The sequence below is a fragment of the Manis pentadactyla genome, chromosome 16 (assembly GCF_030020395.1).
Source record: "Manis pentadactyla isolate mManPen7 chromosome 16, mManPen7.hap1, whole genome shotgun sequence".
In the NCBI taxonomy this organism is placed as follows: Eukaryota; Metazoa; Chordata; class Mammalia; order Pholidota; family Manidae; genus Manis; species Manis pentadactyla.
In genome coordinates, this window is record NC_080034.1 from 4,412,068 (window position 1) to 4,439,744 (window position 27,677).

Here is a 27,677-nt window from a genome sequence, read left to right on the forward strand (position 1 = left end):
GTCCAGTGACTACTCCAGTGATTATTCTGACTGGACAGCAGACGCGGGCATTAATCTGCAGCCACCAAAGAAAATTCCTAAGCATAAGGCCAAGAAAGCCGAAAGCAGTTCAGATGAAGAAGAAGAATCTGAAAAACAGAAGCAAAAACAGATTAAAAAGGAAAGGAAAAAAGTAAATGAAGATAAAGATGGACCAGTATCACCAAAGAAAAAGAAGCCCAAAGAAAGAAAACAAAAGGTTGATATTTTTAATGTAATGTTTTCTATGAAAAGAAAGCACACACACTTTAAAAGTGCACTTGTTGTACATACACAGTGTTGAGGTGTTAACAGCAAGTAGTAATAGGAAAAACTCATAAATACACAGTAGTAAGTAGAGTATACCAAAAGATACTTAGTTGAGATCAAGTTTTATATGTCCAGCATGTGACAGTATTTGTAGAATTACCATATTCTAAATATTGAGCATTTAATCTTGTAACACAAGTAGATTTTTCTTGACAATGTGGTGGGATTTATTCATTTATGTATATAAAATAATGTCAGAAAACATAGCTTTATTAGTGCTTCAGTTGTCACTACCTTTTAATCATCCTTCTTATTTCTGAAAATAAATGGAAAGCCTAGAGGAACATCCCCTGAAATAAAAATGGCAAAGTTTGTCACAACTGAACACAAAGCAACAGGCAAATCTAAGAGGCTGCTGAACTTGTATGACCCTCCATTAATCTGCAGAGCCTGTGAGCTCCAATTAGATGGGCCTTGCGTTAGCAGTGGTATTGGTTTGATGACTGTATCCTTAGTCTGGAGACTTTGAGACAAATTGGGGATAGAGGTAAATGTTATGAATGTAAGATCTATCAGCTCTAATGGAGTTAGAATTCTTTAAACTAAGAGCTGTTCAACTTCTGCTCTACAGTAAATTAAATATGATGGACGTGTTCTCTATTCCTCAAAAGAATATAAATGCAAAGCATATTTGATTAAACAAAAGGAAATTATTTTTTTAAACTACCTCCATTTTTAGAATTAAATGTAAATTGTCATTTATAGAACTCAATATGAGGGAGACACTAAGGATCTCTATCCCCAGAGCCTTGAAAAATTTTAAGAATGCATCTGTCCTAAGTGTTTATTTTATCTACCTCAGTTGAACTCATGCTTGTTTCAGCTTTGTAATAATGAATTACTTGAATTTTGCTTTTGTTTGGGGAAGATTTACCAAAGAAGATGCCACGTATTAGCCAACATTAGCTCACATTTTTCCCTTCTGCCTTGTCAGTGATGATAAATGAAGGCTGGCCCGTTATTTCATGTGGTATGTAGACTGGTTAAAGAAAACTGATTTAGCCATCTATCTGGCTAATAAGTTAAACTAATTTTTCTATCTCAAGATGGTTTTGATGAACTTTTGAGGTTTGCAGTGTGTGTCATGGTGAGAAATCTAAGTCTTTTGTCCTGAAAGTGCAGTTTACTTTACCTGTCCTCTTGATTTGATAATTGTCCAAAAACTAGTACCTTGGGCTGCTTCGTGCAATGCTGTATTTGTATCTGACTATACCATTTGGCATATTTTAACTTCACTGTTTTGCTTAAAGTATTGTGATAGGATCTATCTGCCACTGAATTTATGTGGGACAGATTTTAAATATCCTAAGGTTAGAGTATTACAGGCTATGCCCTTTAGTTTGAATTTTGTTCACATGGTTTGGCTTATTAGCCTACCAGTAGGATACAATTGTTCTTATTCCTTGACCCTCTTGTTATCTCAAATGTAGTATTTCCCTTATACATAGAGTTGTGTAGAACTAGAAAGGAACTAACTGGGAGATCATTAAGTAATTGATATTTAAATCATGTATGAAAATGAAAATATTTTCCATGTAACTAATTCTCTTTGAGTTAATTAAGCAAAAAAAACATTAAGGCAAATACAGAAAATACTTAATGAAAAAATAGAATTCTCCAGAGGTGCAATAAAGTCAATTTAGATGGTATCTGACTTACATCCCTTATGCTCTGAAACCAGATCAATACAATCTTTTTTTTTTTTGTTATCATTAATCTACAATTACATGAAGAACATTATGTTTACTAGGGTCCCCCCTTCACCAAGTCCCCCCAACAAACCCCATTACAGTCACTGTCCATCAGCGTAGTAAGATGTTATAGAATCACTGCTTGTCTTCTCTGTGTTGCACAGCCCTCCCCATGCCCCCCCCTAACATCAAACATGCTAATTGTAATGCCCCCTTTCTTTTTCCCCACCCTTCTCCCTCCCTTCCCTCCCATCCTCCTGAGTCCCTTTCCCTTTGGTAACTGTTAGTCCATTCTTGGGTTCTGTGATTCTGCTGCTGTTTTGTTCCTTCAGTTTTTCTTTGTTCTTATACTCCACAGATGAGTGAAATTATTTGGTATTTGTCTTTCTCCACCTGGCTTATTTCACTGAGCATAACACCCTCTAGCTCCATCCATGTTGTTGCAAATGGTAGGATTTGTTTTCTTCTTATGGCTGAATAATATTCCATTGTGTGTATGTACCACATCTTCTTTATCCATTCATCTACTGATGGACACTTAGGTTGCTTCCATTTCTTGGCTATTGTAAATAGTGCTGCGATAAACATAGGGGTGCATCTGTCTTTTTTGAACTGGGCTGCTGCATTCTTAGGTAAATTCCTAAAAGTGTATTTCTGGGTCAAATGGTATTTCTATTTTGAGCTTTTTGAGGAACCTCCGTATTGCTTTCTACAATGGTTGAACTAATTTGCATTCCCACCAGTAGTGTAGGAGGGTCCCCCTTTCTCCACAACTTCCTTATGGGGATACTTGCCTAGTGTAATTAATAGTCCATATTAAGGCCAGAATTGCCAACATTTGTTGTTGTTTGTCTTTTGGATGGTAGCCATCCTTACTGGTGTGAGGTGATATCTCATTGTGGTTTTAATTTGCATTTCTTTGATAACTAGCGATGTGGAGCATCTTTTCATGTGTCTGTTGGCCATCTGAATTTCTTTTTTGGAGAACTGTCTGTTCAGCTCCTCTGCCCATTTTTAAATTGGATTATTTGCTTTTTGTTTGTTGAGGTGTGTGAGCTCTTTATATATTTGGATGTCAAGCCTTTATTGGATCTGTCATTTATGAATATTCTCCCATACTGTAAGGTACCTTTTTGTTCTGTTGATGGTATCCTTTGCTGTACAGAAGCTTTTCAGCTTGATATAGTCCCACTTGTTCATTTTTGCTTTTGTTTCCCTTGCCTGGGGAGATATGTTCATGAAGAAGTCGCTCATGTTTATGTCCAAGAGATTTTTGCCTATGTTTTTTTCTAAGAGTTTTATGGTTTCATGACTTATATTCAGGTCTTTGATCCATTTCGAATTTAGATCAATACATTCTTAATCAAGTATTTACAATTTACAAAGCAGTACAGTGGATAAAAAGTAGTGTAAAACATAGAATTTACTTGAATTCTCCAAGGTAAAAATAGAAGAAATATCATATGATCTAATTAATATGTTTAGTTGCTAGATTCAAGATAATGACTTGGAAATTGAATGGGGATATGTTTTCTTAGAGTTTCAGATAAGACTTCCAGAAGAAATAGGAGTTAAGATGGGCCTAAAATTTCCATTAATAGAATGGAATCAATTACAAGTATCTCCAGAAAAAAGTCTCAAATTATGAAGCAGGAATATTCACTGCATTTTAACCCCTAAGTGTTTTTAAATACTAAGTGACAGAAAATCTGTAACTAAGAAGTCTAGGTTCTCCAAGGATTATTAAGGAATAAGATTTATTGTCATAATTATTCTTATCTATAGATAGGATTATTAGTATTGAATATTCAGTTCACCTGGCTTTGTGTGGGAGTTGTTAGCTACTTCATCATAGATCATGTTCCTTATGGGGATACTTGCCTAGTGCAATTAATAGTCCATATTAAGGCCAGAATTGACAATTTTCAGACTTTTCCTACCTTCCTTTTTATTAAGTAAGAAGAAACCTTTCTCAGACACACTTTAACTCAAAATCTTAATATATTAAACTGATAAGATCTGTGGTTCTAACTGTGGTATACTCAATACATAACAACAATAACTATGTAACAACACATTCCATAACTGGTTCAATAACTGTTCAGGTATCAGCTGGCTTAACATCTCAAGTCTAACACACACAAAACTTTCTAATTTTTCCCCTCCAACCTGCTACACTCCAGCCTTATCTCAGCAATGACATCTTCTTTAGTCGTTTACACCAAAACTTGGTGTCACCTGTAACTTCTCTTTTTCTCCTGTTGTCCACATCCAGGCCATCAGGGAATTTCTGTGGCTTTCTGAACGTAATGCAGCGCTTGACTATTTTTGCCCCCTCTGCCATCGTGCCAGAGTGTGCCACTGTGGTCTCTGAGCTGCATCACTGCATCAGCCTCCCATCTGCCCTGCTCATACCTCCCCCGTGAGGGTCTGTTCTCCAAAGCAGGGATCAGCAAACTTCTCTGTGGAGGGCCAGCCTCTGTGCTCTGCAGCCTGAATGCAGCCAGAGATGATTCAGAAGCAGAATGGCTGGGTTCCAGTAAAACTTGGTTTAAAAAGCAGATAGCAGCTAGGTTTGGACCATGGGCCATAAATTGCAACTCCCTGCCCTGATACATTCAGAGTAACCATTTTTTTTTTGTTTTGAGTATGTTAATATACAATATTATATTGGTTTCAGGTATACAACATAATGATTCAATTGTATACATTATGAAATGCTCCCCATAAGTGTAGTTATCATCTAGCACCAAAGTTATTATAGTATTACTGTATATTCCTTCTGCTCTACTTTTCATCAACTTGATTTATATATTTCAAAAGTGGAAGTTTGTACCTCTTTATCCCCTTCACCTATTTGGTGAAGTTTGTTCTCTTTATTTTGTATTTATTTCTGTTTTGTTTGTTTGTTTTTTAGATTCCACATGAAATCATATGGTATTTATCTTTCTCTGACTTAAACTTCACTTAGCATTATACCCTGTAGGCCAGTCTATGTTGTTGCAAGTGGCAGGATTTCTTTCTTATAAAATATGTCAGATCTTACTACTATTTTCCAGTTGGACTAAAAATCTCCAGTGGGACCATCTCACCTGTAGTAAATGCCAAGGGCCTTTCCCCACCCCCCACCCCACTTCCCATAGAGAAGCATTTCTGAAGTGTTTAGCTGAGAAACAACAGGGTATAGTTAGGAAGAAGAGGAAGCTGAGTGTCCCTGGCAGGGACAGCAGTGCCTTCTGCAAACAGGTCCCCTGCCATGCCCGTGGTATTGCTGCTTCTAGAGGCCTCCTGTCACCTCACAGTCACAACGCCTTTTTAAAAACACAGGAGAATAAAATGTAGACATCTTAGTGTACAAACACTGAACCAAAACATTTTTAATCAGTGGCATGAAGTTTCTCTACTTTTAAATAGGATTAGGTTTCAAAGGCTCTTAGAAATTCATTTTTCTAAGACTAAGGTAACAATGTCCAGACCATCATAACCACTTGTGGGTGACCAGTAAAGTTCAAAGGACTTTTTCTCAGAGGCTTCATTTTTTATTTATCCATGGAAGTTTAAGGAACCTGGCTTGACATTTTGTTTGAATAAAGCGTATTTTATTAGAAGCTCTGAGCCAAAAATGTGGAATGGCTACTTTTTAGAAGGGGGAGGAGAGGGGAGTATTCTTGGGCTGTGTAATAGATGCATAATGCCTAGCCTATGAGGACACCTAGCCCCTGTATCCTGCACTATTTAGTCCATATAAGAGTATCTTACTTAGTTCTTAGTAACACTATGACTAGGATTTAAAAAAACCTCAATCATGCCCTGGTTTGTTATACAGACTGTTGATGGAGTTTTGAGAAGAAGGTAGACTGCTACATGGCCTATGCTTTGGGATTTATGGGAATACCTTGCTGCCTAGTTTTGTTGTGAATGTTGTTTGTGGGGTTTTGGTTTATCTAGTTCTTTTATGCAGTGATTTGGAGAGGTTGAATTCATCTTCCCAGAATACGGTTTTTAATAATTAAAGACCATACATTTTTGTATAAAGATCACCTTCGCTTTTGTTGATTCAACTACTTTTCTAGTTACTTTAAAGGGCAGATTAATAAATGAATGCTTTTATGATTATATCACTTTATAATTTTCTAAACTCTTAGAGATTGGCTGTTGGAGAGCTAACAGAAAATGGTTTGACATTAGAAGAATGGTTACCTTCCACATGGATTACAGATACCATTCCCAGGAGATGTCCATTTGTGCCACAGATGGGTGATGAGGTACTTTTAACTTTTAAAAATGTCTTTTGTTTCTCTCAAGTAACTTTTTGTATAGTTCATAAACCAGAACTGTAGAAAACTTACTGGTTTCATAAGATATCTTATTCTTGATGTCTGTAACTAGGAATGGAGAGGGTATTTTTGGAGGAAAGCTCTACAGATCATCTTTTAGGCCACTGCAAATATTGCAGTGGCAAATCTAAATACTGTAAGAGAGTGGAAATTTTACTGGCATTTTAAAAACTAGTATGTATTTTTAAATGAGGATTTTATTGTCAGTTTTCTTTTTCTTTCTAAATTAAAATACACTAATTTTTCTTAGTTTAAGTCTTAAACATATAGCATATTAAAGGAAAATGAAATTCAATATTTTCATTTAATTTTATTTCGTAAAAGTTTCTTTTAAATACTTAAAATGTTCATAATTTATTTCTTAGATACTTAAAATATCTCTTAGAGTAAGAAACAGTATTTCACTTGTAAGAAAATGTGATTGGCACCATTTTGGACTATGTACTTATGCATTTGAAATGAAGATGTCTTAGAACAGAATTTCCCACTTAGGGGTTCATGTCTCCTTATTTTATGCATAATGTTAACAGGCAGGTTTATCTGGTGTTCAATAGATTAGCAATAAATCAGCAATTAGAATAGAGGCTTTTTAGCAAAGCACACTAATGAGCAGTAGAAAGTGGCAGATGGTGGTAAAAAATTGACAGTAAAAAGGAAAAACAAAAGCTTTTTAATGCAAGAGTGACTAAACAGTTTGAAATAATTCTTTCAGAGACCCACTTGCCTAAGAAGACTTAAGGAACACAGCGCGTGGTATACCACATTGTTGTAGTTTTAGGGCAATGATAGATCCTAAGAGATTTCACAGCATTAAGATGCTGGATTAAATTATATTTAATAGAGTGTTTCAGGATGGCCAAAAAGTATATAATTCCTTTTGAATGATTTCCCTCCAGAATGTTTACATTGTCTTCAGCTCTTGGAGCTAACAGGTCCCGTTATTCAGCCCCATTCCTTTGTATGAAGTTGCAGCAGCTGTAGCAATAATGACATTAACGAGTAGGATGAATGTATGTAGAATAATGGATATCCAAAAGTGTTACTAAAAAGCTGAATAACATTTTCAAAAATGTTGCGTTTTGTAAAAGCTTTACTATTTCTTAGTAGTGGGAAGAACACTTGGTATCAGACTACTGTGTTCAAATATCAGATTCTACAGGATGGTAGTCAGGAGTCACTTAAATTTAACTTCCACAACATGAGGATAAGATATATATCTCTTCATAAGGATAAAATATATGTGAAAACACAATTTTTGTTTTAAAGTTTTCTGTATATGTACAAACCACTTGATAACAAAGTAAGTGAACAATAAACCAACCATAACCTCTCTCTAGTTAACATCATTTGTTATGCAACAGATTAATTTACTTTGAATCCAAAAATAAATGATGAAACCAAGAAACCCAAAATAACTGCTTGTCGCAACCTCTTAGTGTATTATCAAAGTAATGTTATTAAGAACATTTTGGTTATGGTTATGTGACACTAAGAAAACTAAGGAAAGAGAAGGAAAAAAGCCAAAATACTAGAATTTCTTGTAGTTCAAAGGACATTAAATTTTGTCTGTGGTTTTAGCTGATACCTTCATCTTGGCTTAAAGGAGACACATTCAGGTTTTAAATTGTAACTTTATTCATTTTTTTAGGTTTATTATTTCCGACAAGGACATGAAGCATATGTTGAAATGGCCCGGAAAAATAAAATTTACAGTATCAATCCCAAAAAACAGCCATGGCATAAAATGGAACTACGGGTATGGTGTTTATTATTTAATAGCCCAAAAGGATAGTGATGAATCATGGAGAAAATTATATTGAGTGTTTTTATTTTTGCTAAAAGAAACTTCATCATGATGACAACTTTTTAAATTGAAGCAATCTGGGGCATTTAATTTTCAAAGAAACACAAGATTTACTGAATTTATATGTTCTGTAAGTTGGGTACAAAATGTACTTGTAGTGAAAATGAGACAATACCAATCTCTCAGGTAAACTTCATATCTGTAAAATTAAAAAGTGTTTCTATGTTTATCAGCAGTATTTCAAAATTATTTAGAAGTCTTTGGAACTGTTGGCAAACTCTTCAATAAAGTTTTCCTTATTTTCTTCCCCCCCTTTTTTTATTGAGATATAACTTGTATATAAAGTTTTCCTTATTTTTCCTTTTTTTGTTTACTTTTTTATTGAGATTACTTGTACTGTGAAGCACACAGACCTTAAATGCCCAGCTAGGTGAGTTTCACACATTCACATAGTATTCACCACTGGATGAGATTGCAATTGAAGCATTTTCTTGATTATGTTTAGCAGTTTAATTTGTGATATATTTTGTGAAGATGGTTTCTTACTTTCTGTATCTTCCTTAGGAACAAGAATTGATGAAAATAGTTGGCATAAAGTATGAAGTGGGATTGCCTACCCTTTGCTGCCTTAAACTTGCTTTTCTAGATCCTGATACTGGTAAACTAACTGGCGGATCATTTACCATGAAGTAAGGACTGTTGAGATAGGCAGTGGTTTCTTAGTATCATAGATTGTTTTTCAAGATTCAGATAAATTTGAACATCTCTTAGATATTTCTAGGTATGAGACCTAATTAATTTGTTTTCTGTTATTTGTAATTAGATACCATGACATGCCTGATGTTATAGATTTCCTAGTCTTGAGACAACAATTTGACGATGCAAAATATAGGCGGTGGAATATAGGTGGGTAATTTATTTTAGAAGCCAGAGGTCTTTGTTTTTTGTTGTTTTTTAATCTAATAAGTGATTTTCCTTTACTCATAATTTAGAAAAATATACTAAAATGTTATTGTCATTTGCGGAAATGTTAACAGCAAAGTAAGATATGTCAGATATTTTTAAAGTTGTTTTTAAGATTGAAATTACTTTTAATCTAATTGATGCTGCAATTCTAAATATTTTCTCACATTTGGTATTGTTTATTATATAAGATTGTTTATAGCTGTTTCTTGAGCTCTCAGTCACTGAATTAAATTTTTATACAAATATATTAGTAATAGAGTTGAAACTTGAAGCAAACAAAGGTCTCCCAGTTCAAAATGTTTAATAATTTGGACTGGGACTAAAGTTAAACTGACATTTTTCTTTCATTGGTTAATAACTCTGTTATAATCTCTAAAATGAATACTACTATAAACAATACCCAAACTTCAAAGTCCTTTAAAGTTTCAAGGCATTTAAGATGCACTGTTTTATATACTAATGGATGTGTTATTCATTAGAGTATTTCTTTTAAGCTTTTCCAACAGGGCCATTATTGGTCCTCTTGGAGTGGGGTGTGGGCATACGTGGCATGTGGTCTGAAAAGCACACAGTTCATGTGCCAGTCCATCCCTCCTCCATGCCATTGGAAGGTATGGCATAGTGATGTTGCTTTTCTTGTTTTGTCTTTGTAAACTTAAAAATTTACCTATAAACTCTAATGAGAATTTAGGGAAATTCAGTTTACAAAATTAAGTTCATAGGAGTTACCAAAAAAAAAAATACCATTATCCCATGTGCTCTTTCTCTGGAAGCTTTGAAATAAGTATTCCAACAAATAAGGTAGTAAACCAAGAAAAAGAAACCCCTCCAGGAGGCTGGAAATCTGGAGCAGGACAGAGCTGAAAGGAATTCCAAAGTAATAGTCAGCACAGTTGTTAGTATAGCATCTGTCTGTTAAGTCTAAAAAGCAACCAGTCCAGAAGATAGCCTCTAAAAGTGAAGTCTTCAGGGAAGGAAGAACAAGAACTGATAAATTATCTAATATGTCAGCTTGGTGGGAAATTATGTTGAAGTGTCCAGTTTGAGCTGTTAGAGAATGTGGAAGGCCTGACCTTAAGTTCAGAGAAAACCAACCATAAAAATATGAAGCAATCTTTATACAGAATTATACCAGAAAGGAATTGTGTTCTGTCTGGCTCAGTAGCAAGCAATATTTACATAGTCGTGATAAGGAAAAACGGAATATGGATTAAATGAAATACATACACCTTTTATATACTGTTAACATGGAGAGTGGTCAATACTTACTATGGATGAGTAGAGAAATACTTCCATCCTCATTATTTAGAAGTCTGTAAACTCAAGAAGAAATAGTTAAGTGTTTTCCTTGGTTTTGGTTATATAAGCCTTTGGTATATTTGATTTTAAGATTATTTGCATGTGTTACTTGGTAAGATAATTTTACTTTTTTAAGGACATGCATCTGCCAATAAATTGCTGAACAAATATTAGCAGAGTCCAGGAATATTCCAGAAATGATCTGATAAAAACTTAAGCAAAGAAATATCGCATGCATTGGGCAAATCAAGATATTTCAGATGGATGTACATCAAATTTTCTCCTTTGGATCTTGTTTTCTTTTTTCCTTCCTAAATTTGTAGATGAATATTTCTTCTAAAGTTAGCGTGACTGGGTCTTTTATTTCTGCAGATGTATGCATCTACTTCCCAACTGCCATTTAAAATTACATCAGTAGTAATTAAATTAGCTTGTCCTCAGAAATGTTTAAGGCATACTGTGACTGGCCAACTCTCTTCCTTGCTTAACTTTACTGTTATATTCTGCAGACTCATTTGTTGGGGTTAGGCACACATTATCCAGTTGTTCTTCCTCCTTAGCCTCATGTCATCAGTCTATATAAGCTCAGAAGAAACAGCTTTGTGAAACTCACTGTTGTGTTTACTGTAAGGCTGTGGTGTCAAGAATACCATGTATTAGATTGTGCAGGAGCTTCGCCCTCAGCTCAGGGTCACTGGTCTGCATCTAAGGGGCAGTTAGAGACACTCTAGCAGAGCATGTGTCCCTCTAACACTGGCTGTTAGAATCTTGATTTCTAGCCTTGGGTCCTTGTGTACCCATTCAGGTTTATATATCACTCAGCAGCATGCAGTTGTGTTCTGCTAACTTATTCCTGGGCTTTAGCTTTCTTTTCTATTATTAAATTTCTTTTATCTTTTTTTAAAATTTGTAATTCATTCATAAACTTCTAAATCCTTTTTGGTAAAAAATGAGATTATACATACTTTTTATAGGTTTGAAAATGAAACTGGATTCAGATGAGCTCTAAAGTACTCATAGTCTAAAAACTATTATTCAGTCACACAGAGAAGTTAGTTGAACTCATATCTTTTAGACCCTAACCTACACCTGCCTTGCCAGGAGAAAAACCACTAAGAGCTGTGACAGCTAAGGAGGGAGAGAGGTTTACAGTTCCCATATGACACAGGGAAACAAGACAGTTGACTAGGGTCTTCAGGGAAAGCAATTTCAGTAATATGACAGCTGCATCCAATGGGGTAAGGAAGGGGACGAAGGAGTGCTATCTATTTTATAGAAATTGGTAGGTTTTGTTCCTTTTTCAAGGTAAGGAAAAGTGAGTATATATGAGTATCATGACTTAAGGATGACTGAGACAAAGGAAGGCAGGTTGGAATTTCGTTTTCTGTTCTTGTGGTTTTTAGGCTGAAGTCTTGATTGTTGGTTGGAGGAACTTGCCTACAGAAAGAAAGAAGTTAAAGAGAGACTAAGTATTTGTTGAGCAGAAATTATTTACCGTATTTTTATTTCAATGGAAAGTTTGGGCATAGTTGTGATGATGAATTTAAAATGCTAGCTTGGTAAAAATGCTTAAGGTAAGAGTGAATTTCTCTTTGCCCTAATAAGATGTAAGAAGTGGTACTGGAAACTGGTAAGTCATACTTCAGGTGTGCTTATTAAAGAACATTTTCCCCTCAGTATTGCTGATGTTTACTTATTTGTTTATTTTGGACTGTATAGGTCACTTTTTATATATGTTTTCTGAAATCATAGGCAGTTTGCGTCTCTGAAAGGCACCCTTGGGGAAGAAGGAGTAACAGCAGTGGCATTACGTTTCAGATAACGACGTGGATTTTATTCTTGTCTAGGTGACCGTTTCAGATCAGTCATAGATGATGCCTGGTGGTTTGGAACAATCGAGAGCCAGGAGCCCCTTCAGCCCGAGTACCCGGATAGTTTGTTTCAGTGCTATAATGTTTGGTAAGGAAGTGTTGTGTTTGAGTTGTCTAGCTGACTTTAAATGTAATTTTCCCCATCTATTAATAAAGTGACTAAGACACTTCTTTTAAACACTGAAGCAATTATTTTTATAATGTGATTTTATAAAAATTGCAGTGTACTGTGTAGATTTTTTAATGTAAGGATTTTCCTTCCTTTAAGCTGGGACAATGGTGATACAGAAAAGATGAGTCCTTGGGATATGGAACTTATACCTAATAATGGTAAGTGTATATTAAGTGTTTTGTGTCTGTATTAGTGGAATTTATTTCTAAAACAAGAAATCTGATTTGCATGGTTGTTACAAAGATTGAATAAAAAATATTTGCTTAGCAAATAATTTATTGCAACCTACTCTTGACCCTAGAGGTAGGAGAGGCAAAGCAATGAATAGATGTTATTTTTGCCCACTTGGAGTTTATAGTCTAACAGGGAATGTTGAAATTAATTGATTGCAGAAAAATAGGAAGATGTTTTGCTCATTATTACTGACTCCTTGAAGGTACACCCTTAGGAGCAAAGATATTTTTGTAATTCTAGCAGAATACCTAAGAGTCTAATATAATATTTGAGAGAGAGACAGACTCATACCCTTTCTCTGTCACCTGTATGTCATCTGGCAAGTTTTTTTTAAGTCTCAAAACTCCAGATTCTTAGGATTCAGCCTTTGTGCTGATGTAAACTAACACCTTCCTTCCAGGGCTGCTGAGAGGATTAAATGACACTGTATGTTTGAAGTGCTTCTGTAGAGCCTGACACATGTCAGGGCTCAGTGAGTAGGCAGTTGTGATTAATAACAATAATACCTGTCATCTGCACACAGCCTTTGGATTTGGGAGCTAGCCTTCAGCAGTGAGTACACCATCTCCCTGGGACAAGGCTGTTGTGGCTGAAGCCTGGAGACTGCCCGTTTCTGTTAAGCAAATACACGGCACACCCAATGGTATATGCATAGAAAGGCATAAAAGGATACATGTATCCAGATTATTAATAATAATTATTTATAAAGGGTGGGAATGAGAGGACTTGCACAAATTATCTTTCACATTCTGTATTGATTTTACTCTCAGATAAGATTTTAAAACACAGAAAGGAAAAAATGTTTGTCACAGAAATAATCATTTATAAATGCAGTTGCTGCTTACCAGGTTTTCTGTAAAAAGTCAGAGAAAAGATAACTTGGGGAAAGTAAACTCAATTTGCTAAACATTAGAAATGAGGTAATGGTAATGCTGATACTACCTAAGACGAGTGCTTTCTAGAAATTATAATTTTGAAAATTTAATACCAATAATGTATTTTTCATTCCACTGCTAATTAGAGCTGTTTGAACTCGAACTATTGTGAATATAAGAGAAATGAAACTAATCATTATAATGACTGGGTTGTTATCTTGAAAAGAGTTAGTGGTGCTAATGTACTGTTTGTTTCCTACCTGAATATAGCACCGTGTGGGGGGGTGATTTTTGTTGCTCTTGTTCTGTGTGGGTACTCACACAAATGCATACACTGTCATAATTCTGTTTCTGCATTTAAGAAAGTTAAGCCTGACTGAAGTATTCCTGAAAAATAACACTTTATAGTAGTTTCAACTTGTATATGTTTTATCAAAGTAAATGTGGAGATTATATTATGAAATGGGTTAGAAGCTTAAATGTGTATCATTTTCTCGAAATATTTTCCCCTTTACCTGTAACTGTTAGTAGAGCACTTTGTCAGGTATAATTTTAGAGAAACAACATTATATTCTTCTAGAGAATTATTTATAAAATCGATGTTTTAAAAGGTAATTTAAATTTTACTGACCCTTGGAACATACTTTTCCTTTAATGGAAATAAAGAATATGAATATACTTAGCAAATCTTTTCAAAGTTAAACTTTTGTTTTATTGCAATATCAACTCTGCTTTCTAAAGGTAACCTAAATATTAGTAAATTTACCACATTTTTTCATGAAATCTGCTTTTCTTTCTGTGTATTTCAGCTGTATTTCCTGAAGAACTAGGTACCAGTGTTCCATTAACTGATGTTGAATGCAGATCACTGATCTATAAACCTCTTGATGGAGAATGGGGTTCCAGTCCCAGGGATGAAGAATGTGAGAGAATTGTTGTAGGAATAAATCAGTTGATGACACTAGGTAAATAGTAACAGTAACACATAAATATAGAAAAAACTTAGCAGAAAGCAAAGGGAAAGAACTATGCTGCTATTCAAACAAGATTTTTTCCCCCACAATATTGTAAGTCAGTGTTTTCAAACATTTTTAGGGGGAGTTCTTTTTAATGTGATCTTATGTAGGACTAAGATATCTAAAACAGTTACATCTGGGGTTCCTGTAGCTGAATTTCAGAGTGGGGGCATCCAAAAATGCTAGAGATACTCTGAAAAATCTGGATTCTCTAGAATCCAATTTGAAAACCCTTAACATATTCAAGCTGATACGATGTAAACTAAGAGAAGAGGGCTGAAAGCTGAATTGTAATTACATGGATAGCTATACCAGTTACCCCTGCATGTGCATGTATACACAAGAGAACATTTCTACCGGGAGGGAGGGAGTAATGAACTGCTTTGCCTTATTTTAAAAAGAAGAGAAAAACTGACTACAAAACTTGATGTTATGAACTGTGTGCTTCCAGAGTAACACTAAAGTAGCGTGGTGGCTTATAACAGCCCACTGTCAGTGAGGAGTCAGCCTCATAGAATGTCAGCAGAGCTTCACATGAATAAGATGAACTGAAGACTTTGGGTGATACTTGATGATAGTTTACCTGAAGTCTTTTATAAAACAGCAGCACTTTATAAAGATTGTCTCATAGATACTGTCTTAAATAATTTCAGTAATATTTTGGAATATGAAATTGTCTTAATGTGAATGAGCAAAAAAAACGGGGTGTGGTCTATACTAGGTTCTCGATTTTCACCAGTTACTGTATGCCATTGGGTCCATGATGTTGAATCAGACTCCTGGATCCATTTCTTCCTCTCTGCTTGCCTCATATTTCACATAATTAAGTCATAAAGATGAGATTTGAATGCAGTGTATAATTAAAGTGCTTTTGATAGAATGACTGTTAAAAACATACAGATAAGGAATGACCAGGTTTTAATCATAGAAATGTATGTGTACTTAGTAGGTCAGTTATATATTATTTTTCACCTCTTTTCTTGTAAGGAATCTATGAATAACAGATATCAGTAGAATTTTGTAGGGTAAATGTAGACATAATGAAAAGTGAGACTATTCGGTTAACTAAGCCATATGTACTTTCTGTGAAAAGACAGGCCCAAACTAATTGTTACATGGTTCAGAACTTGTCTTAATTCAAGGAGAATTATCTGAGGCACTTTAGGTAATAAACAACATGTACAGACTCTCTTGCTTTGTTTGTTTCAGATATTGCTTCGGCATTTGTGGCCCCGGTAGATCTGCAGGCCTATCCCATGTATTGCACTGTAGTGGCGTATCCAACAGACTTGAGTACAATCAAACAGAGACTGGAAAACAGGTTTTACAGGTTAGAGCCATTGCTATAGCTACTACCAAAAGAAGGCTACATGGTCCTTTCACCCATTTACTCATCTTTAACTGTGTTTTTCAAATTTAATGTGCATACAAGTCCCTTGGGGATTTTGTTAAAAGTGTAAAATACGATTCAGTAGGTTTAGAGCAGGATCTGAGATACTACATCTCTAATAAGCTCCCAGGGCTGCTGCTGCTGCACACTTGAAATACAATTTCTGCATATAGTTGTTTCTTGTTGCTAATGAGTTGATGTTCACTGCTCACACTGTATTTTATAAAGAAACAAAGTATTTTCTCCTAGGAATCATACTGAAATATTCATGGATTTTTTGTAGAATAGTCTAAAAAATTGTGTGGTTTTTCTTCTTTGTATTCAGCTTGTGAATATTTATGACAAATTAGGGAGATTCAAGATAACTTTGTGGTTGTAGTTTAGCTAGAATTTTAAAATACAGACATATTTCAATTGATTTGCATCTTCTAGTTAACAGTTTCAATAAACATTGAGTTTTAATTTTATACAGGCTTTGTAGGTTTATTGCCTAAAATTAAACTGTTTTCTCAGAAAGTAAGTTTAAGTGTATAGCTCTCACATAATGAAAATTATACTTAAAGTTTTCATTTTTCTTAGGACTTTTGCTTAGCAGCCCAATAACATTTTATTTAATGTAAATAATAAGTGCATTAAAAATTCTTTTTTTATCAGATTTATAGGAGTGCGGTTCTTACATTATTACTCATTCTAACATAGAGAGTATGACCTGTGTTATGTGCCTCCCAACTGTCTTAACCTCAAGGCACACTCCATAGCTCAGCACGTTGAAAGATTGAGAGAGAAAGGGGAGAAGACATTCTTAGTTACAGGCATACCTCATTTTCCTACACTGCACACACAGTATTCTTTTAAAAATAAATAAATTAAGGGTTTGTGGCAACCTTGAGTCAAGCAAATCTGTTGGCACCATTTTTCCAACAGCATTTACTTGCTTCGTGTCTGTCACATTTCAGTAATTCTCACAATATTTCACTTTTTCATCATTACTCTGTTTCTTAGAGTGGTCTGTGATCAGTGATCTTTGATGTTGCTTTTGTAACTGGTTGAGGGCACCTTGAACTATGCCCATCTAAGATGGAGAACTTAATCAGTAAATGTTGTGTGTGCTCTGACTGTCCCACCAACTGGGCATCCCCCGTCTTTCTCCTCCCCGGGCCTCCCTATTCCCTGAGACAACAGTATTGATAGTAAGCTAATTAGTAACATAGAATGGACTCGAAGTGTTCAAGAGAAGGAAGAGTCGCATGGCTGTCACTCTAAATCACAAGCTTCTTCGAAACAATTAAGCTCAGTGAGGAAGGCCTGGCAAAAGCTGAGATAGGTGAGAGCTGGGCTTCTTGCACCAGGTGGCCAGGCTGTGAATGCAAAGGGAAGGTTCTTGAAGGAAACTAAAAGTGCTTCTCTAGTGAACACACCAATGATAAGAAAGCAATGTAGCCTTGTTACTGATCTGGAGAAAGTTTCAGTGGTCTGGATGGAAGTTCAAACCAGCCACATCCCGTAAGCCAAATGCTAGTCCAGAGACAGGCCCTGACTCTCTTCAATTCCGTGACGGCTGAGGGATGTGGAAGTTACAGGAGAAAAGTTGGATACTGGCAGAGGTTGGTTCATGAGAAACAAGGAAAGAAGCATCTGCATGACAGAAAAGTGCAAGTGAGGCAGCAGGTGCTGATGGGGAGGCTGTAGCAAGTTACCCAGAAGACCCAGCTGAGATAATTCCGGAAGGTGGCTGCACCGAACAACAGATTTTCAGTGTAGACCAAACAGCCTTCTATTGGGAGGTGCCATCTAGGGCTTTCATAGCTGGAGAGAAGAAGTCTGCCTGGCTTCAGAGCTTCACAGAACAGGCTGACCCTCCTGTTAGGGGTTCATGCAGCTGGGGATTTTAAGTTGAAGCCAATGCTCCTTGACCATCCCCCAAATCCCAGGGCCCTTAACAGTTGTCCTAAATCTGCTCTGCCTGTGCTCTGTCAGTGGAACAACACAGCCTGGATGACGGCACATCTGTTTACAACAGGGTTTACTGAATATCTTAAGCCCACTGTTGAGCCCTAATGCTCAGAAAAAAAGATTCCTTTCAGAATGACTGCTCACTGACAATGACCTGGTCACCAAGAGCTCTGATGGGGATGGACAGTGAGATGAGTGTCATTTTCATGCCTGCTGACACAATCCATTCTGCAGCCCATGGACCAGGGAGTCATGTCAACTTTCAAGTCTCATTTTTTAAGAAATACATTTTACAAAGGCTGTAGCTGCCATAGACAGTGATCCTCTGATGGATCTGGGCAAAGCTAATTGAAAACCTTCTGGAAAGGATTCACCATTCTAGATGCCGTTAAGAAAACAATCATGATTCGTGGGATACCAACATTAATAGGAGTGGGAAGAAGTTGATTCAACCCTCAGGGTGACTTTGAGGGGTTCTGGACATCAGTGGAGGAAGTCACTGCAGATGTGGTGGAAACAGCAAGAGAACTAGAATTATGAGTGGGACCCAACAATATGACCAAATTGCTGCAATCTCATGATAAAATCTGAAAAGTTGAGGAATGTGCAAAGAGAGTGGTTTCTTGAGATGGAATTTGCTCCTGGTGAAGACACTATGAAGTGTTGAAATGCAGCAAATGATTTTTTTAAATTGAAGTATGTTGATAGACCATCTTACATTGTTTGGAAGTATACAGCACAATGGTGCAACCGTTAACCCATACTCTTAAGTGGACTGTTTAACTAATTTATGTATCACCCTCATGCACTGGCCATGCTAATCTTCTTGTATGATTCCAGTTATAGTATATGTGCCGCAGATGCGAGCACCAGAGGATTAGAATATTACATAAACTTCATAAAGTTTGAGGCAAATTTTGAGGCAAAGTTTGAGAGGATTTGTTCCCAATTTTGAAGCAAATTCTATGGGTAAAAGGCTGTCAAATAGCCTCACATGCTGGAGAAGTTGTTTGTGAGAGGAACAGGCAGCTGATGCAGCAAACTTCAATGTCTTATTTGAGGAAATTGCCAGCCACCCTATCAGCAGCCACCACCCTGATCAGTTAGCAGCCGTCAATATCAAGGCAAGACAGCTTGCTAAAAGCTTGTGTGATGATTTTAGCAGCAGAGTCTTTTTTAATTAAGGTGTGTATATTGGTTTCTTAGACATAATGCTTTTGCACCCTTAAAAGACCACTGGATAGTGTAAACAACTTTATACCCACTGGGAAACCAAAAAGTCCATTTGAGTCACCTTATTGCAATGCTCACTTTATTGTGATGGTTGGAACCAAACCTGCCATATTGCTGAGGTGTGCTTATATATCCTCTCTCCCTAACTCCCTTAATCGCTAACCCTCAGGAGTTACATCTAGTGCTTCAGAGATGGGACAAGACATAGGAGGATAATACTAGTAGAAAGAGTTGTTCCATAAATTAGTGGTTGCACTATAGCTAGAAAGATAGACTCTGGCATCTCCCACTATTATAAATACTGCTCAGCAGGATAATTGCTAAGGTGTGTATATATCAAGGTAGATCACAGCTTAAGTAAGCTTCTTGGTATGAGACTAGTTAGTAACCAATTCAATAAAAAATCTTCTGGGACACAGTCCTTACAGACATTAGAAGTTGCCTGTGTTTCAACCTGATAGTAATAGTTACAGACTCACGTTACGTTTTTCTTATAAGACAGTGGTGCCTTGCTGTGCTATTTCACTATTTCCAGCTGTTCTGCTTCTTCATACCTGTTATCTTCAGGGTTCTTAAAGTTTATGCTTTTTTTATGATACTTCTATTTCATTCTCATGTTAAACTGCTACTAATAGTTTGACTCGCTGGTAATAATGATGCCTTATATTACACACAGTTTTCTGTAGGGTCCCCTGAGGATGTCTGTGAGCCTATTGCTTGATGTGCCTTGGGAGTGCTATTTGACATATACAGCTTTTCTGTATACTTCTGTATCCACGATCACATACAACATTTTAAAATTCCATATAATTGTATTTCTGTTCACACATCAGTAAGATTTTCTCAGTATTCTTTTCCTTACTATTTTAAGTGGCACTACATAGTGGATAATATTCTAGAAGTCATTCTTCTCTTGGTGGGGAGAGGGGAGGTTTGCTTTACTTTCAGAAACAATAAACACCAAAATAATTTTTATTTGGTTAGGCTTCTTGGTGACTAACATGTTCCCATTTCTCTTTTTATATCTCATAAGCAGTCTATCAGTTGGCTTTTCATTTTTACATGTGATTTGATTCCCAGTAATACAATTAGATTTAAATTGTTTTCCTTTTTTTATCTAAAAGTCATATAAGCTTATTACCCAAAAATGGCACCATACATGACAGGAACTGTAAAGTAAAAACTGAAAACTCCCCTATTTGCCTTCTGCTACTCTGCTATAAAAAAGTCTTACAGATTGTTTCTCTCCCTTCAAAAAGGCACTGTTAATAGTCTAGTGTGTCTCATCCAGATATTTTCTATGCAAATACACAGTTAATGTTGCTACCCTTTTTTTCCCTAACACAAAAAAGTGGCTATATATTTTTGTAAATAACTTTTTAGGATATGAGTTTTTTTGACTGATTTAAGATTGCAATTGAAAACTCAGAATGTCTTGGGTCTTGGTTTTAAATTGTATATACATATATCTAAAATGTAATGTGGTTCAGACTCTGTATTCTGTTTGTTTAAAGGCGGGTTTCTTCCCTGATGTGGGAAGTCCGATACATAGAGCATAATACCCGGACATTCAATGAGCCCGGAAGCCCTATTGTGAAATCTGCTAAGTCTGTGACTGACCTTCTGCTGCATTTTATAAAGTGAGTTGTTTTTCCACACCTCAGAATTACTGTAGTAAAGACTGGCAATATTTTAAAAAGTAAAATACAATCATGTTTTATATATAATGTCATGTGCTAAATTATAAACATAGTTCCACTCAAAATGAGAAACATTCACTATGTCTAAAGCAGTAACATTTAGTTCATTGACTAATATTAATTATGAAATCATTAAAGTTGTGTTATGGTTATGTTTACAGTTAACTTAAAAAAATTTGATCCTTCTCTAAATCCAACTATTGGATGATAATGTTAATAATAGTAAGCATTTATTGAGCATATATATTTTACCTAAAATAGGTCTTTTGAGCCAAATAATCTTACAGATCAGAGGATACCGTTATCTGGAATCTAGAGTTACTGAAAGTGAATCTGTCAGAGGTTAACTTGCTTAGTTTTCACAAGTGAATGTCTGCTATCTGATGTGAGAACCTTTCATCTTAACATTATGTTGTCCCTATCAGGTTTATGAACAAGTATTTCAGTAGTCTAGCAGGAAACAAAATCTAACTTTCAAGATATCTAAAGTCAGGTTTACTTCCTCATTCATTGGTCCCATACCAAAAGTGGTAACTACAACTTTTTAAGGCAGCAGCACTTTATTTCCTTGTCTTACAGATTTTATCTAGTCATAGAAAGAATTGAGCCTTTTAAATTGAAGCCAGAAGAATGAATCATGTGTTGTGTAAGATAATGCTATGAGTTCATATTAAGGTTACTTATATTGGATATTTTGTTTTCTAGTTAAGTTTAAATATTCAGCTGCTATCAACTTTCATTTTTCCATGAAGGGATTATTGAGGCTTTTTTTTTTAACATCTACAGTTTTATTCTCATTACTCAGCATAATCATAGAGTCCTTTTCCTGTTATAAGTTGTTTTGTTTTTATATTCTGAGGGATGTAGGTATTTTCAATATGAGATAGCACCAAAGAAATTTTGTAAGATAACTGTTATGCCCTTCCTTTACCTTACTCTCCAAAGAAATCTGTTACTTTCCAGATGGTTTGGGGGCTATTATTGCTGTGCTTCTGCTTTTCAGTTAAGTTAATAGTCAAGAATTAGTTATCCTCTGGAGACTACTTATATAACTTGGTTACAATTGTTCCTAATATTTTAACTATAAAGTCTTTAGTGTGTAATTTTACATGTATAATATATGTACATGTACTTTTCCAAAGAGATATGGATCAGTAGAATCACATGATAACAGTAAATTCATGTGCTAGTGAAATAATTTAGAGAAAACAATTATTTTTATATTTGGAATAGTCTTGCTGTATTTCTTTCAAATTAGTTATTTTGAAATGCCTTATAAGAACAGATTAATATGGTCCGTAAGATATTTATATTGGATGTACCTAAAATTAAGTCCCTGGCATTTTTTAGAGGTATATAATTTGTTAAAAACCATTTTTAGCTGACAGTAATTTTCAAGATATATCATGTATGTCTTGAAATTTTGATTATTGTACTTTCTGACTAAGTTATTTGGTCAAATTTCAAGCAATAAGCTATATACAAATATGTAGTAGATACTTGGCAATAGAGCTGTATATTTATCTCTTAATACAGTTTTGTAGGATAGATAAATCTGTAGTAACTGTAATATTAGAAAAAAGTAACAAGTTTGTATGAAAGTTCGGATGAGGGATAAGGTCACTTTGGCTGTGAGGGTGGGGTTCAGGTATGGGGAGAAGTCTGTTACGAGCAAGGTCATTATTGGTGGATTCAGGAGAAGGTAGGTGAAAGGGAAGATGCTCTAGGGATAAGGAGTGACATTGAGGGGGGAAGTGAAGAGGTGTTCGGGGAATTGAGTGCTTTAATCAGGTGAGGTAGAGTATATGTTAGCAGAAGGGAGGGGATACAATGCTATAAACCAGAGTTTGGGCCAGAGCTCAGAGGGCCTTGAATACTTATCTGAGGAACTAGACTTTTAAAATAAGACCACTGGAGGCAAAGAGTTATTGAAAGTATCTTAACATGAAAATAATGTGAGGCTAACTGTGCCTTACAAATACTAATTTGATGTCAGTTTCTAAAATTAATAAATAGGGAGGAGACAGAAGCATAAATAGCAGATTGACTGCTACAGCTGACCAGGTAACAGGTGATGTGAACTCAATTTATAGAGATGAGAAAGAAGCAAATGCCAAGAGGGTTATAAGGTAGAATCACAGAACTTAGGCAAATATTGGGTTTATAAGGAGGCAAGGAAAGAACAGTGAAAAACCCTGCATTGCTATGTAAGTGGCAGTGCTGTTAAACAGATAGAAAAGGAGGAAGAGTGTCTGAGGAGTGACCGTTAGGTTTAGACATGTAGAATTTCATGTGAAGGTAGAACTCCCAGGAGAAGAGTCAGACCAAACTACAGAAGTTTGGAATCATTTATATAGGTAACCTGCATATATAAAAAGTTATCAGGGCAAAAACTACAGTGTCAAGAGAAGATGACTGAGGACATGGAAGGCAGGAAGTGTATTAGCTCCCCTTGTAGACTGAAGGGTGGAAGAAGAGCACTGACCTAAGCAAAGACTGGGGAGGGCAGTGACTGGGCCGGAGGGGAGGCCTCATGCAGGGTGGAGGGCAGCATGCAGGTGTGCGCACGGGTTTCAGAGTCAGTTGCTTAAGAAGCCTTAAGCTTGAAGTTTTATCTTAAAATCTGGCTTTAGGAACAGATTTCAAGGAAAACAATCTCATGACTCTGATCTTACATACTAACATTTTCTTGTTATTTAGGGATCAGACTTGTTATAATATAATCCCACTGTACAATTCAATGAAGAAGAAAGTTTTGTCTGACTCTGAGGTATTTAATATTTCATTATGATTACTATGTTTGCCTTATTCTGTATATTAAAAGTTTACAAATAGTTTTCACATAAATGCTATTTAAGAAAATGATTTTTGTCTAATACTATAATTAACTTTTTAAAGAAAATGGTTCAGAATTTTTTTGTTAAAGTTACAACAAAATTTCTGTAAATGGTTGGTCAGGGGGAGACTTTTTTAATGTCAGTAAAGTTTTCAGTATAATATAACATTATGAGTTTTTCAAAGTGTAAAGATGATAATTGATATATAAATAATTATAGAGTATAATGAAATAGAGAAAGTTTAATGAATTTGATGAATTCTTGCTTTGAAGGAAGAAGAGAAAGATGCTGATATACCAGGAACTTCTACCCGAAAAAGGAAGGTAATGTATTTTTTGTTTCAGCAGAAGTACTTCATGTAAGTTAAAATGTATTTAGAGCTTTTTTTTATGCTTAGTATTTTTAAAGACAGATTAAGTATTACTTCCAAATCAGTTTCTATCACAGAATTCATGGTTTTCAGAACTAGATGAATGATATTTTCTATTACTTGAATTATGGCATATTACCTAATTATCCAATACTGCATTAAAAATAGTGTTATTGTGTAAGTGTTATTTTAGTAATATACTTGAACATCTTTATTTTAGGACCATCAGCCTCGAAGAAGATTGCGCAACAGAGCTCAGTCTTATGATATTCAAGCCTGGAAGAAACAATGTCAAGAATTGTTAAATCTCATATTTCAGTGTGAAGATTCTGAGCCTTTTCGCCAACCAGTAGATCTCCTTGAATATCCAGTAAGTGTTTTTGAAAACTTTTTTTTTTGTCTTGTCAGTTTGCTGTTTATCTTATACATGGCAGTTTGCTATATAAGTTCTTTATTTTATTAAGGTATCATTGATATACACTCTTACGAAGGTTTCACATGAAAAACAATGTGGTTATTACATTCACCATATTATCGAGTCCCCCCTCATACTCCATTGCAGTCACTGTCCATCAGTGTAGTAAGATGCCACAGAGTCCCTATTTGTCTTCTCTGAGCTACACTGTCTTCCCCATGACCCCACACACACCAATCATGATACCCCACAATCCCCATCTCCCTCCTTCCCTACCTGCCCTCCCCCACCTATCCCCTTTGGTAACCACTAGTCCCTGGGAGTCTGTGAGTCTGCTGCTAGTTTGTTCCTTCAGTTTTGCTTCTTTGTTACACGCCACAAATGAGGGAAATCATTTGGTATTTGTCTTTCTCTGCCTGACTGACTTCACTGAGCATAATACCCTCTAGCTCCATCATGTATATATTCAGCCTTTCTCCCATGTTGCAAATGGTAGGATTTGTATCTTTTTTATGGCTGAATAATAGTATTCCATTGTGTATATGTACCACCTCTTCTTTATCCATTCATCTACTGATGACCACTTAGGTGCATATGTCTTTTTGAATCTGAGAAAGTTTTTTTCTTTGGGTAAATTCCTAGGAGTGGAATTCCTGGGTCAGAAGTATTTCTGTTTTTAGTTTTTTGAGGAACCTCCACATTGCTTCCCACAATGGTTGAACTAGTTTACATTCCCACCAGCAGTGTAGGAGGGTTCCCCTTTCTCTGCATCCTTGCCAGCATTTGTTGTTCCTAGTCTTTTCTATGTTGGCCATCCTAACTGGTGTGAGGTGATACCTCACTGTGGCTTAATTTGCATTTCCCTGATAATTAGTGATGTGGAGCATTATAAGTTAATTCCTATGATTAGCTTATTTCTTATTTCCCTACATGGTCTCATTTTTCCACTGGGTTATATAGAGCATTTACATTAAACAATAGGGTAAAATAAGAATCTCGAACTAAGATGCCAAATAATTATGTTACAGTCCCAGCTCTGTCTCTTGTCAGTTGGGTAACTTCAAGCACATCATTCAGTTTTCTCATCTTAATAGTTTTTTTTGCTATTATCTTTCCTACATGAATTCCATCAGTTTTTCATAGCAGTTATTTAGGAAACAAAATTAAAACCTACCTAATCTACATCACAGGGTTATAGAAATGGAATGAGTATACATTAGAATAGTTTTTAAGCTGAAGCACTATGTGCAAATGTTAAGATGGCCTTATTATATTTATTTAGGTTATGCCAACTTATGATCTTTATGGCATTCATGGGAGAAAGGTTGAATATACATGATGCAAGCATTTATTTTTGTATGCAGTCTTAGCAATTTAGATTTAGCTTAAAGTGAGTTTTATTCCTTTATTCACTTATCATAGTTTATACAGCTAGGTAACATTCATGGTGTCAAAAAAAATAAAATGAAATATTATATAAGAGATCATGAGCCAGATGTGATACCATCTGACTTCATTATGTCTTCTATGCATGTGTTCTAACTTGGCAGTGAAGAAAATGGAATGTTTCAGTAATAGATAAATATCATAAAATGCCTTTGTCATTTAAAAATCAAGAAACATGAAATCTTAAACATAGAAGGTATATATTTTAATTCCAGCAATGTGATAAACTGGGCTAATTTGAACCGTGCCCTCCAAAAAGCTCTTAGTAGAACTGAGCTAATGCTACAGAATTCTGGTTTTCAGTACTCTTGGTGTTTGGAGTGTGTGAATTTCCTTTTGTTTCTTGCAAGGCCAACTGTGTATTTTAGATAATAAGTCATAATTTATCCAGTGCTTGCAGGTGTATTTTGGACTTCTCCCCAGAAAAAGAAGAGATAGAAATAAGCTTCAATTTCTAGATTCTAGATGTACAAGTATTAATACTATGCAGACACAGGTGAAGCCATGTGAGCCATGGTGAGAAAGGAAATTGGAACTGAGACCTCATGAGGACTGTTGAAAGACTTCACCCTTGATGAAAAGAGTGGAATAATTCTCTCCACAAGGAAATATGTCTCTCTGGCACTCTGGTATCAGAAGAGAGAAATCTCCCTAAGCTTGCACTATGCGTGGATTTAGACTCCATGCACTTCACCCTTGTTGTGTAAAAATTCACAGGTGAAAAATAAAAACCAGTCCCTACTGAAGATGAGCTAATGAGAAATTTCAAACTATATGAGAAAGTGATCCATCATATATACAACAGAAACTTCTCCCCAAAAACTTGAGATACTAAATTTTTCTGAAATGCTATACTTCAGTGAATATAAACACCAGTGACTGTTACTTTATGTACCACTGAGAAAGGGAAAAAATACTGCCAATTAAGACTTTGATTTGTCATTTTGGCTTAAGAGATAAATGGAGGATAAGGAGCATAAGGGGGAAAAGGACCTTTTATTTTAGTGGGGGAGAAGGTTTAGGCTGATACTGATGAAAGGAATTCAAACCAAATGGAATGACTGGTAATGAATGTAAGATCATTGAAATTAAACTCTCTGAAAGAGAGTTGGGAGATAATGGAGAATTGGGTGAGAAGGTGTTACAGGAGTTTCAGTGGGAGAAAATAGAATGGGAAAGAAAGAATATTTGAGGAGTTAATGGCTGAGAATTTCCTAGGGTTGACAAACATTTGACAAAGCATGATTCCTGAGCAGGATGTAAGAGAAAAAGAATTTTTACCTGGAATAATGTTGAAAAATCAAAACTCTGAGGACAAAAGAAAAATACTAAAGCAACTGTGTAGGAAATGAGGAGATCTGAAGTCATGGTCCAAATGACTCTCTGCTGATGTTGAAGTAAGACGTGATGAAGCAGCTGTCCGAGATATGTAGCGATTTCTTGACAAAATGAAGACAAGAGCCCACATCTTCCTGTGTCTGGTGCAGCAGAGCTCTATGTAATATTCTTAGAGAACGAGTAAGTATATGTGAGTGCAGTCTCAAATGATGAGAATGCTATTTAGAACCTGTCCTTCCACCAACTAAAAGTATTAGCAGAACAAAAGGTAGCAGAAGCAACAACAAAAAAAATTTAATTTGACCATTCCTTGTGCTCTTGTAGTCCTTGATGGAGGTGCGAAGACTTATAGTTACTTAAATGTTTGTTTCTTATTACTGTT

General features: G+C 35.6%; 1 protein-coding gene and 1 non-coding gene across 4 annotated transcripts in view; one reads left to right on the forward strand and one right to left on the reverse strand.

Moving 5' to 3' along the window:
* Positions 1-27,677, forward strand: part of PHIP (pleckstrin homology domain interacting protein) — a 132,244-nt gene that overhangs the window by 86,478 nt on the left and 18,089 nt on the right. For all 3 annotated transcript variants that reach the window (XM_036886307.2, XM_036886311.2, XM_036886321.2), the window contains 13 exons: positions 7-238; positions 6,185-6,304; positions 8,025-8,132; positions 8,745-8,869; positions 9,004-9,086; positions 12,293-12,404; positions 12,585-12,646; positions 14,407-14,562; positions 15,823-15,943; positions 20,704-20,829; positions 23,590-23,659; positions 23,999-24,049; positions 24,317-24,466. In XM_036886307.2, coding sequence (XP_036742202.1) covers positions 7-238; positions 6,185-6,304; positions 8,025-8,132; positions 8,745-8,869; positions 9,004-9,086; positions 12,293-12,404; positions 12,585-12,646; positions 14,407-14,562; positions 15,823-15,943; positions 20,704-20,829; positions 23,590-23,659; positions 23,999-24,049; positions 24,317-24,466 — 1,516 coding nt within the window. The remainder of the gene's footprint in view (positions 1-6; positions 239-6,184; positions 6,305-8,024; positions 8,133-8,744; positions 8,870-9,003; positions 9,087-12,292; positions 12,405-12,584; positions 12,647-14,406; positions 14,563-15,822; positions 15,944-20,703; positions 20,830-23,589; positions 23,660-23,998; positions 24,050-24,316; positions 24,467-27,677) is intronic.
* LOC118912902 (U6 spliceosomal RNA) lies at positions 18,721-18,826 on the reverse strand. The gene has a single exon (XR_005024986.1). It is a non-coding gene; the product is annotated as a U6 spliceosomal RNA (small nuclear RNA).